The sequence below is a fragment of the Dreissena polymorpha genome, chromosome 2 (genome assembly GCF_020536995.1).
Source record: "Dreissena polymorpha isolate Duluth1 chromosome 2, UMN_Dpol_1.0, whole genome shotgun sequence".
In the NCBI taxonomy this organism is placed as follows: Eukaryota; Metazoa; Mollusca; class Bivalvia; order Myida; family Dreissenidae; genus Dreissena; species Dreissena polymorpha.
Window position 1 is genome coordinate 89569941 of NC_068356.1, and position 12844 is coordinate 89582784.

The window sequence follows — 12844 nt, forward strand, 5'->3', positions numbered from 1 at the left end:
CTGTAATTAAAAAAAAATATAATCCGTAGAAAATTCGCGACGAAATAACGTGGGGCAACTTATTTGTAACGCTTTGCCTGCAAACAACATTCATGAAGACGGCAATATCAAATACGGTAACGACAAAATAAATGGATACAAGATTTAACAAAAATGTACGGAAATTTGCGTAAAGTTGACACCGTTACATATTGTAAATGATGTGAATTTCATCAGCATGGGAATACGTCAATGATGTTTTATGTACAATGATTAGGACGTATGTCTGACGCTAAGTGCGAGGCAAGTATTACCCGCCTATTTTATTGACCATAAATATGTATTTTATTGTGTCGAATCGTAAACATAAGACCACATTAACGCTACATACATTCATGTATTTTACAATCTAAAACATTTCATATGTTAGCATTTTTGCAAGTTATATGATGTTTTGTTAACATAACATATTAACATATTAAGTGACTTGGTACATTTAAGAGTTGAGTTAGCCTGCATTGTTATTGTCAAATAGAAATTGTTGGTGCAATAGTTCACACTATGTTTCAAAGCGTAGATGTCGATCAGAAAGTGCACATCGCAAATCGCTGAAAAAGCCATAATTCAGGGATTTTGATTCATATTATTCACTCGCAATTATTAGCTTTATCTCGTTGACCTTACATAATAATGCAAACAACGACAAATATTTATAAAAAAGGTAACTATAAAATACCTCTAAACATGGGGACTAATTTATTGTGAGTGAGAGAGTACATAATAACTAAAACTTGGTTACATTCAAGTGCAGTTTGAAAAACTTAACTTCATATGTCAGTAAGAAGAGATGTTATATTTGTATTTGATGAGATACAAATATGTATATTTTTTGTGGTCACCGATTGTTAGTTATTATACGAATACCTTTTGCAAAAAGCATTTGTTGCTGAGTATGCAATAAAACCAGCCAAAATAAATGCGATTATTATTAATTTAAAAAAAAACGATTGTTTATAGGTGTAGTGGTCATCTAAAGTGGTCATCTAAAGTTTTCTTGTCGGTTGTCTGTATAAATGTAACGAATTTCAAAAATGACACAACGTTTGTTGAAAGCGTATGTTGTGAGCTATGAATAAAATGTGAGCAAAAGTATTAAAAACGGAATACCGTTATGGCCATCGTGGTTACACATTAAAGGGATCTTTTCACGCTTTGGTAAATTGACAAAATTGAAAATAGTTGTTTCAAATTCGCAAATTTTCGTTTTAGTTATGATAATTGTGAGGAAACAGTAATACTGAACATTTACCATGCTCTAATATAGCCATTATATGCATCTTTTGACGATTTTAAAACCTAAAAATTATAAAGCGTTGCAACGCGAAACGATTGAATAATTTGGAGAGTTCTGTTTTTGTCGTTAAATTTTGTGAAACTACGAAGATTGCTTATATAAGGTATAGAATACGACTAGTACGTGTACTCGGCGGAATAGCTCAGTAGGCTAGAGCGTTTTTACTTCAGGACTCTGGCAGGACTCCAGGGGTCACTGGTTCGAAACCTGTTCCGGGCAATGTTCTTTTCCTTTTTTTAATTTTATTCTTGATTTTTTACTGGAGCTTTTACAATCCAATGTTTACATTTATCGATATAAATCATTTAATGAACAAGTTAAAAAATGCCAAAATCTGTGAAAAGGCCCCTTTAAAATCCAGAGGGCGAGGATGCGAGAACGCGAGAGTACGATGACGAGAATGCGACAATACGATGACGACACTGCGAGAATACGATGGCGAGAATGCGAGAACGCGATGGCGAGAATGCGAGAACGCGATAGTACGATGACGACAATGCGACAATACGATGGCGACAGTGCGATAGTACGATGGCGACAATGCGATAGTCATATCGTACTGTCGCCATCGTATCATCGCATTCTCGCCATCGCGTTCTCGAATTCTCGCCATCGTATTGTCGCACTGTCGTGATCGCACTGTCGCATTCTCGTCATCGTACTCTCGCGTTCTCGCATTCTCGCCATCGCGTTCTCGCATTCTCGCAATCGTATTGTCGCACTGTCGTCATCGTATTGTCGCATTCTCGTCATCGTACTCTCGCGTTCTCGCATTCTCGCATTGTCGCCATCGTGCTATCGCACTGTCGCCATCGTATTGTCGCACTGTCGTCATCGCACTGTCGCATTGTCATCATCGTACTATCGCGTACTCGCATTCTCGCCATCGCGTTCTCGATTCTCTCCATCGTATTGTCGCACTGTCGTCATCGTATTGTCGCATTCTCGTCATCGCACTCTCGCATCCTCGCACTCTCGCCCTCTGGATTTTAATGTGTAACCACGATGGTCCTAACGGTATTCCGTATTTAAAATACACAGATGCTACAGTAACTAAGTCGTGAATTTAATTTTACACATTAACTATAACGAAACAAATGGTTTTCTATATCTAGAACTGGTTAATTGTGCACTAAGTCGTGAATTTAATTTTACAATAGTCTTGTGTTGTTACAAATTGTGTCTCAATGAAACTAAGTACCCGTGCCTGTTAGAAAATGTATCGTGATATTTTTGGTTAACTCGGCCCTGTTATGTGATGTTTGTATGTATGTACGTAAACTAGATTAAAAAAATACTGCGCTGTCGCTTTAATAACAAATCTAATCGTTTCCAACCTAAGCTGTTCATGTCTTAATATGCCTCATGATCTGATAGTTTGTGTGCAGATTCCAAATACTGTTATTTTACCACTGTAACTATATCTTATTAAAATACTCGATGAATGAAAACATACCTACACCGTGCAATTTATTAACTAATGTGCATCGTGACTGCATAATTGCAGTTCTTAATCTCCTTTGGTGCATTCTCAGCGACACGGAATGTCTAAGCTTGCTGGTGGTGGCAAGGTGCCTGATGAGAAAGCCGTTGAAAAAACTAAATCACGATACTTTCTCATTATTGTAGTCCGATAATTCAGTAACAAGGGACGGAGACTGGAATAGATCCAGAATTTTCTTTAAAACAACAACAACAATGTATTCCTCATATAAAGATTCTAGATAACATTGGAGCCTCGCTCTGTGAAAAGGGGCTTTAATGCATGTGCGTAAAGTCTCGTCCCAGATTAGCGTGTGCATATGGCAAGCGGTTCGACGCATAATCCCAAGAAACTAGGTTTCTCATGAGAACCTAGGTTCTCAAAATGAGAAACTAGGTTCTCAGAATGAGAACCTAGGTTCTCGCTTGAAGATTGCACATAACGTCAAGAACCCAAGTTTTCAAATGAGAACCTAGGTTTTCATGAGAACCTAGGTTCTTATTTGAAAACCTAGGTTCTCATGAGAACCTAGGTTCTCATTTTAAAACCTAGGTTTTCATGAGAACCTAGGTTCTCAGAATGAGAACCTAGGTTCTCATGAGAAACCTAGTTTCTTGGGATTATGCGTCTAACTGCTTGCCATATCCGTGGTTTTCATTTGGGAACCATAGGTTCTCTGAGAACCTAGGTTCTCTGAGAACCTAGGTTTTCAGAGAACCTAGGTTCTCTTGGGAACCTAGGTTCTCATTATGAGAACCAAGGTTCTCATGAGAACCTAGGTTCTTTGAAAACCTAGGTTCTCTGAGAACCTAGGTTTTCAGATCTCTAGGTTTTCAGAATTACGCGTCGGACGGCGTAAACTTGCTCGTTTGGAATACGGGACACATTATTCAAGGCGAATGAAAACACGCCGTTAAGAACTTTATTTTTGCAGATATCTCAAGTTATTGAAATATGTTTGCAAAGTCTTTAGCGCATAAGTTTTTCTTGCAATGTTGCCGATATCTTACGATTGAATAATACATTATTACACATAATCAATAGAGATAAAACTTTATACCATAATGATTGCTTCCTACATGTAGGTCACAGACATACTTAAAATAGAAAACTGTACCGTACAGTCGTTTGAGGCCCGAACAAGGGAACTGAATATTTGAAACTCATTCAATGCTGTAACAATGTATGATGTAACGATTGATCTGAATTTTTAGTCTCAAAATAATATTTACAATTAAAGATGTATTTCATAAACAGTTCATTTTTTTACTAACGTGTTCAGACCAATGTCGACCGATTACTTTACTAATTTATTCCTCAAGAACACCCATGCACGGAAACATGAACAAGAAGCGGTCACCGACGGCTAATGCCTGTTGTCACAAATATTCAACAGATAAGTTTCGTAGAATATTACTGAGCATTGTCTGAACATTGTTCAGACAATGCTCTTGGGGAGAAACATTCACGGTTTCACGCCTCTTTCTATTCATTTTACACATATGCCGCGAGCGTGTACCAAGCAATTGGAGACAACTGGAGGTTAATTATGGCAAGCGGTTCGACGCATAATCCCAAGAAACTAGGTTTCTCATGAGAACCTAGGTTTTCATGAGAACCTAGGTTTATGAAATCCCAAGAAACCAGGTTTCTCACGAGAACCTAGGTTCTTATGAGAACCTAGGTTCTCATGAGAACCAAGGTTTATGAAATCCCAAGAAACCAGGTTTCTCATGAGAACCTAGGTTCTCATTTGAAAACCTTGGTTTACGCTTGAGAACCTAGGTTTTCATGAGAAACTAGGTTTTTCATGAGAACCTAGGTTCTCATAAACACATAGAACTTAGGTTCTCATGAGAACCAAGGTTCTCATGAGAACCTAGGTTCTCATTCTGAGAACTTAAGTTCTCGTTTGGTATCCTAGGTTTTCACAAGAACCTAGGTTCTCATTTGAAAACCTAGGTTCTCATGAGAACCAAGGTTCTCATTTGAAAACCTAGGTTCTCATGAGAACCTAGGTTCTCATTCTGAGAACCTAGGTTCTCATTGTGAGAACCTAGGTTCTCATGAGAAACCTAGTTTCTTGGGATTATGCGTCGAACCGCTTGCCAAATGTGCAGTCCCCACAGGCTCATCAAGGACGACACTTTCCGATTTAATGATATTCTTCGTTTAAAGAAAGTATCTTCTTATAAAAATCTAGTTTAGGCGGAAAGTGTCGTCCCTGAGCCTGTGCGGACTGCACGGGCTAATCTGGTAGGACACTTTATGCACATGCATTAAACCCCCTTTTTACAGAGCACGCCTTAATTTTACTTAATTAGTTTCTTTTAATGAACCACTTAAAAAATAGTTTGAATTTTATTTCGACATTTAAACGCAAGGGAGAACTCACTATTGTACACATAATCTAACAAATCTACCTGCATGCCTTCTTTAAAAAAAATGACATTAAACAATTGGAGCAGACAGATTTTATATGAAATTAATTTTATGAATAAATTTGCAATTTGAATACTATCATGAACTTTCTAAAAATTGTTACCATACTCATACAAATTGTCATATATTTAATCGTATTGAACGAAACTACTGGTTTCATGTCTATTGAAATTTTATTGTGATTTACCTTTCTTTAGTTTTTTTCAATAATATGACATTTTCTGGACAGATCGCATTTGTCAAGTAACATGTAAGAAGTTCATTCCGAAGTAACAAACATATAAACAGCATTCAGAACAGCCACGTATTTAAGACGGCCTTTCATACATTCGGTTCCTAAGACGTAATTTTGAATCATTGTAAAAATTTAATGACGTAAATTATCTGAATCTGCTTTGTTGCCAGAAGCTACGCTTTGAGCATGAAAACGTACTTTCTTTTTGCGATTGTACTGGTTAGAACTGTCTTGTTATCAAATCCTTATTTCTGATATAAAATGTCCGATCAGAATAAGATAATCTAACGAAAATAATTTGAAAAGCCGGGATTTGGCATGAGGTTAATGTTCTAAGTTAATCAGTTAATGCTGAAGCGCTAAATTGCACGAGGTAAGAGATCTGATATGTCATCCAATGTTCTGATGGCGGCGTAGTTGTTTACAATCCAAATTATTATTTTGAACGGGAACAAACGTTTAATCAGTTTAGTATGAACATGGTTTTGTCGGATTTTCTAAATAGTGTTTTTAGTACATTGTATCGCGTGTATACATGTATTTGTTGATTGCTCTTAACATAAGTGCACATCTATACATGAGAATGTTCTTAACAGTCCTTTTTACAATCATATACATTTGATACAGTTAAACTAAACAATATGTATACAAGACGTTTGTTATCGCCTTTTGTCCGTCGTGCGTCGTTCGTCGTCCGTCGTCCGTCGTGCGGCGTCAACATTTGCTTTTTAACACTCTAGAGGCCACATTTATTTCCAATCTTCATGAAAGTTGGTCAGAAGATTGGTCTCAATGATATCTTGGATGAGTTCGAAAATGGTAACGTTTGCTTGAAAAAAACATGGCTGCCAAGGGGCGAGGCATTTTTCCTTATATGACTATATATATATATGGCTATTATAAAATCTTGACACTTGGTCACAAGATTTATCCCAATAATATCTTGGATGAATTCAAAAATGATGCCGGGCGGTTGAAAAACATGGCCGCCAGGGACGGGACTTTTTTCCTTATATGGCTATAGTAAAACCTTGTTAACACTCTAGAGGCCACATTTATTTTCCGATCTTCATGAAAGTTTGTCAGAAGATTTTTCCCAATGATATCTTGGATGAGTTCGAAAATGGTTTCGGTTGCTTTAAAAACACGTCCTCCAGGGGAGCGGGGATTTTTTCCTAATATGGCTATATATTTCTTTAGTTAATCCTTCTAAACACTCTAGAGGCCGCCACATTTATTTCCGATCATCATGAAATTTGGCCAGACAATTTGTCCCAATGATATCTTGGATGAGTTTGAAAATAGTTCCGGTTGGTGGAAAAACATGGCCGCCAAGGGGGCGTGGCATTATATAGCTAAAGTATAACCTTGTTAACACTCTAGAAGCCACATTTGTTGTCCGATCATCATCAAATTTGGTCAGAAGATTTGTCCCATTAATATCTCTGACAAGTTCGAAAATGGTTGCAGTTGCATGAAAAACATTGCCACCAGGGGACGGGGTATTTGTCCTTATATGGCTTCATGAATCTTCATTAAACTTTGTCAGAATATTTGTTTAAATGATATCTTGGATGTGTAAGAAAATGGTTCTGGTCTGTTGAAATACGTGGCTGCAAGGGTGTTCACTTGTCATGAAAGTTGGTTGGAACATTTGTTCTAAAGACTTCTTAAGCTGCACAAAACAGATCAGTTCCTTTGAACCTCAGGTGAGCGACTTTGGGCCTTTTAGGCCCTCTTGTTTTATATATGTGAAAAGTTCCAAAAATATCATAAAAGCGGAAAGTGTCATCCCTGATTAGCCTGTGCGGACTTCACAGACTAATCTGGGACGACACTAATCGCACATGCATTAAACCCCATTTTCACAGAGCGCGGCCCATACACTTTGAATGTAAACTAATGTAACCTTCATATTTGGTATGCATGAGTATATGGACAAGGCCTTTCCATACGCACACACATTTTTACTCCTTTGACATTGACCTTAAACTTACGGTCCGCGTTTAGGTTTCAAAATCTGTGTTTAGGTTTCGAAAAATGCTCATTACTTCTATGTCGCTTCAGATGTTACCTTCATATTTGGTATGCATGTGTTTATGGACAAGGCCTTTCCATAAGCACATACATTTTTACCCCTTTCACCTTGACCTTGAACTTAGGGTCCGCGTTTAGGTTTCGAAATCAAAGCGTTTTGGGGGGGAGGGGGCATATGTCATCCTATGGAGACAGCTCTTGTTTTATCATATAGCTGTCATTACCGAATGAACAAGAAACTGTCACAGACAATGTATCCTTTGCCACATGTGCATTGCTGTCAAAATATATATTCATTTACAATATGAATTAACAATTGCATTAAACGCGTACAAAACTTTCAAAGATGGAAGTCTAAGAGATAGTACATCAACGGAGACTGTTATGTGATAAAGTTCATTTAAAAGGAGGCATAAACACAGCCACTGTATTGAATTAATACAAATCAAATATTTATACATTAATACACACTATAATTTTATGTATCTACAAATATGTGTTTATCAGTGATTAAATCAAGCTTTCTTAGTTCTATTTACAACGGTTAATCCGTTATTATTATGCATTGTTTTAAGTGTGCACGGTTTATATCTGCAACACGCGTATTTATATTTACATTACGCGCTTAACAGTTTATTATTGTACTAGTATTTAAACGAGCATTTAAAATACTTTCAATATGTCAAACAGTTTAAATGCAAATGCAGTTAAATAATATAAGCTTAGTCATCGGCAGAGCTACTATAGGCAACACTTTTAATACACGTACTTTAACCTAAACAGAAAGGAACCTGGTCTAGACAATGTTTATTTCACGTTTTGTTAATATAAAATTGAAGCAAAGCTCCCAAAAGAACAAACTTGTTTAAGAACGCTCCGAATGCGGGCTACGTAGATTGAAACAACAAATGTGATCTGGACTAACTTAGTTAAATATTGTTCTGCTTTTAATTGTGCTTGTGTAGTACATACGTTTGCAAACTATTATTATGGATAATAATAATTGACTACCGCGAATAGATTGTTCGAAATTGTTCCATGTGTATTCAGCACATATTTGAATTAATTTTACTATATCAATGTAAGTATTGCTTCAACAGTAAAAACAAACGAAGTAATCTAATGTGGTTACATGCAAAATATTGTATCATGTAAAACTGCAACTGACTTGTAGATGTTGTGTAAAGGTGTAATTCGTTGTATTGGGTCAAGCTTAATTCGTTGACGTATAATGTAGCCATAAAACAGGAATACTGATTAACACATTTATATTGTGTTATGCTCTTCGTATGAAAAGGGAGTATATTTATTTCAGTACCTTGACATATACTCGCTGACCTTTGAGAGTTTTATTAACTGTAAACAGTTGTATGTGCGAACGTATTTGCCATGTTTGACGTGTCGAAGGTTCTTTATTTAAATGATGACTGTAATGTCCGACTTTAGGTTTTATAACTGTAGAAACAATTACAATGTTAACAGTTTGAATTGCAATGGTTATGCCTTTGCTTCATTAAATACCTGCAAGAAATCTTACCGCTTTTACGAATCTGCAAATACGTACGTATTCGGATAGTAATCAAATAAATCGGGGCATCTTGAACAGGGTATGTATGTTCACCCTTCTGTTCGTAGGTGCATTCTTATAGCAAGAATATGACATAATACATATCTTATGCCTTTTGTATGTAAAGAAGTAACCAACAAAATAATACAGCGACGTTATTTTGAAACGTGTTGTGCCGTCCGTCTATGTTTCTGTTCATGAATTTTAACCCATTTATGCCTGCTTGCGTCTAGAAAAAAAGGCCTTGGAAAACAGCTGAACCCAGATGAGACGCCGCATGATGCGGCGTCTCATTAGGGTCTGCGCTGTTTGCTTAAAAGAATTTCTGTAAGAAATATTCAAAATATAGAAATAAATATACTAGACATCCCTAATTTTGGCAATAAATTGATATGGGTTAAACATAACACATATAAGCTGGAGGCGTTAAAATTATTATATATGTTTACGTTTTATATGGTTTTCTTTCTGCCTTTGACAGCTCAATAATGTGGCGACGCTACCCTGACGCTACAGGCGCTACAGTTCTGCTAATCCGGGTACTGCTCTGGGTATTTCTTGCCAGGCTCTGTCTGCCACAGGAAGTGCCGACGAGGACCGCCGACGACGACGCGTTTGGGATTGACCCGCGCCATCTCTTTTACGACACGAACGCCATTCCGGACGGAATCGAAGTGAATCCGTATTTATTCTTCAACGCGACAAAAAAGTGAGTACCATGTCATGGTTGTAGCTGAGAACCTGTTTTTTTTAATTGGCAAATTGTTTACAATTAAAGTATAAGCGTTTGCCAAATGGTAACAGTTCTTTCAGATTTTGTTTACTTGATTACCTTTTCAAATATACATCACCATTTGCGGTTAGCATATATAAATGATATGAGATGTACTTTTTATGTCCCCCACCACTATAGTGGGGGACATATTGTTTTTGCCCTGTTTGTTTGTTTGTTTGTTTGTTTGTTTGTTTGTTTGTTGGTTGGTTGGTTGGTTGGTTGGTTGGTTGGTTGGTTGGTTGGTTGGTTGGTTGGTTGGTTGGTTGGTTGGTTGGTTGGTTGGTTGGTTGGTTGGTTCGTTCGTTCGTTCGTTCGTTCGTTCGTTCGTTCGTTTGTTTGTTTGTGCAAACTTTAAAATTTGCCATAACTTCATATTTGGCATGCTTGTGTATCTCATGGAGCTGCAAATTTTGAGTGGTGAAAGGTCAAGGTCATCTTTTTAGGTCAAAGGTCAAATATATGGGTCAACATCGCTCAATTAATGTACACTTTTGCAATATTGAAGATAACAACTTGATATTTGGCATGCATGTGCATCTCATGGAGCAGCACATTTTGAGTGGTGAAAGGTCAAGGTCATCCTTCAAGGTCAACGGTCAAATATATGGGGACATAGTGTTTCACAAACACATCGCTTGTTTACCTTATATTTGGTAGTGTATAAACGCTCAAACATGACTTGTGCATCAAAAAACAAAATGCTCGTGGTTGTGACCAGGCATAATAGAGATAAAATAAGCAAAGCCCACAATGTTTTCTTCAATTGCCTTTTTATTAATATTTGCTTGCAACATAACGTGTTGCTTTCAAAAAGCATGGGTATACACTAAAATACATATTTTAGTTTTATACTTCTATGTAAAATTAATAACATTTTAGTCTGAAGTACTTCGCTAACGCCCGTCAAAAACATCAAATCAAACATATTTTTGTGCGAGCAAACGCATCACCAACATGCGTTCAGTGTTTATGTTTAAATTAAATAAGATATATATCAAGAATATGTAGGAGGATATATATTTGTTTCTTTGTGCTATTCAATATAGTCTGTCAACGCCCGTCGTTCATAGGTTTGTAATACCTCAAATACCTCAATGGGGTTATCAGGTAACAAGGATTAAATATACATAAAAGGGAAATAAATTGTCATTTATTTTAAAGCGTACTTGATATGTCGTGATGACATATTAAACCATTAAATCACAATGGCTGTCACAAATTTAGGGCTAAAACAAATAACACACTCATGAAAATTTCTCAAGAATTCAATTTAATTACAAGTTTATGTCCTGAAAAACGGAAAGTACTTGTCGTAATTGACAGGTGTGTCTTGCGAATTGAATTACAAAATATATGTGACTCGAAATCGAGAGCGGAAGAATGATTCGTATTTAACAAGTGCATTTATTTTGCAGTGTCATTCTGCAATAGTAAAATAACATAACACATAAACCAATTAACTCGCTGAATTTACGTTGAAGTATGAGCCACATCATACGGCAATATCTTGATTATTTGCCAAACAATTGCGTGTATGTGTTTCCAAATTACGATTTAATATCGTCGCTCAAACTAGCAATTGAAACAGGTAGACATAACAATATAGAGAGATCTCAGCGATTATGCGCAAAATGTCAAGTCAGAGATATTGAAGACGAGTACCATTTTATTATGATATGCCCAGCCTTCAATTCACTGAGAAAATAACTAATCAAAGCCTATTATTATAAAAGACCAAGTATGTTTAAATTTGTAGAATTAATGGGTACTTCAAACAAAACACAAGTAAGGAACCTGAGCAAGTTCATATATAGAGCCTTAATGCAGCCCCACCGAGCTAACTAACCCTGGATATTCAAATATTTCCTAATTAATTTCCCTTCATCTAATAGTTGGGTAAATAAACTCGTCTTTTTAATGTTTGATGACCGTACTATGTTGATCCTCCAATTTCGTCTGTACAAGTTCTTATTACATTCACATTATTCATCATCTGAATATGTTAGCCTAACACAACTTAAATACTATTGTTGCATATTTTGTAAAATGTAAACAAAAATCAATTTTTGTACAATTACTTTTTGTTTTTAAATTAAATATGTTGTACAGTTTAGTTTATTTCAAATAATTCACGTATAGTCTTAACGCATGTTCGAATTTTACTTATCATGAACAAATTTGTTAAAATATTAACTAAGTTTTCTTCATTTTTTTATATTAACTTGTCTTGTATAACGTTTAAATAATTGCAATATGTTTATGGTTTTCATCCTCCAATATTTTTATGAAAGTTAATAACAAATAATTGTTTTCATCATCTGTATATGTTAATCTAGCGAAACACGAATACAATATTATTTTTTGTTTGTTTCTTATTAATATTTGTAAAACAAATCTTTATTGTGTATAACTTATTAATTAAATTCATGTATGTATGTATATAATCTTTACGCGATCAATATGCTATTTAAATATTCTTATTTGTACTCACGTTGACATTATGCTTTGTATAACTATTTTGTAAATAACAAAAAACTGTAAAGTTAACATCAATAAAACATTCTGTCTGTCTGTCTGCCATATAAATTCGCGCAGTCTGGTCAGGAGCTACTCTGTCCGCTAACGAGGCCGCGAAACCCTGTGTGACTTCATAACAGACGGGTAGCTCCCGGTCTGGTCAGGAGCTGCTCTGTCCGCTAACGAGGCCGTGTAACCCTATGTGACGTCATAGCGGACCGGTAGCTCCCGGTCTGGTCAGGAGCTGCTCTGTCCGCTAACGAGGCCGTGTAACCCTATGTGACGTCATAGCGGACCGGTAGCTCACGGTCTGGTCTGGAGCTACGCAGACCTCATATTGCATAAGACAAATTTACGCACGACATGACTCCCATATCACGCTAATTTTATACTGAAGTATGTTCTGGATTCAGGGAACAATTCAACTGGCAATTTTACCTTTTAAAATGTAAAAT

At 36.3% G+C, this 12844-nt stretch overlaps 1 protein-coding gene across 2 annotated transcripts in view; it reads left to right on the forward strand.

The window, feature by feature from the left end:
* The window catches only part of LOC127868001 (protein NDNF-like), a 67915-nt gene that overhangs the window by 39142 nt on the left and 15929 nt on the right, over window positions 1-12844 (forward strand). For both annotated transcript variants that reach the window (XM_052409550.1, XM_052409549.1), the window contains exon 2: window positions 9579-9806. In XM_052409550.1, coding sequence (XP_052265510.1) covers window positions 9586-9806 — 221 coding nt within the window. In that variant the 5' untranslated portion in view covers window positions 9579-9585. The remainder of the gene's footprint in view (window positions 1-9578; window positions 9807-12844) is intronic.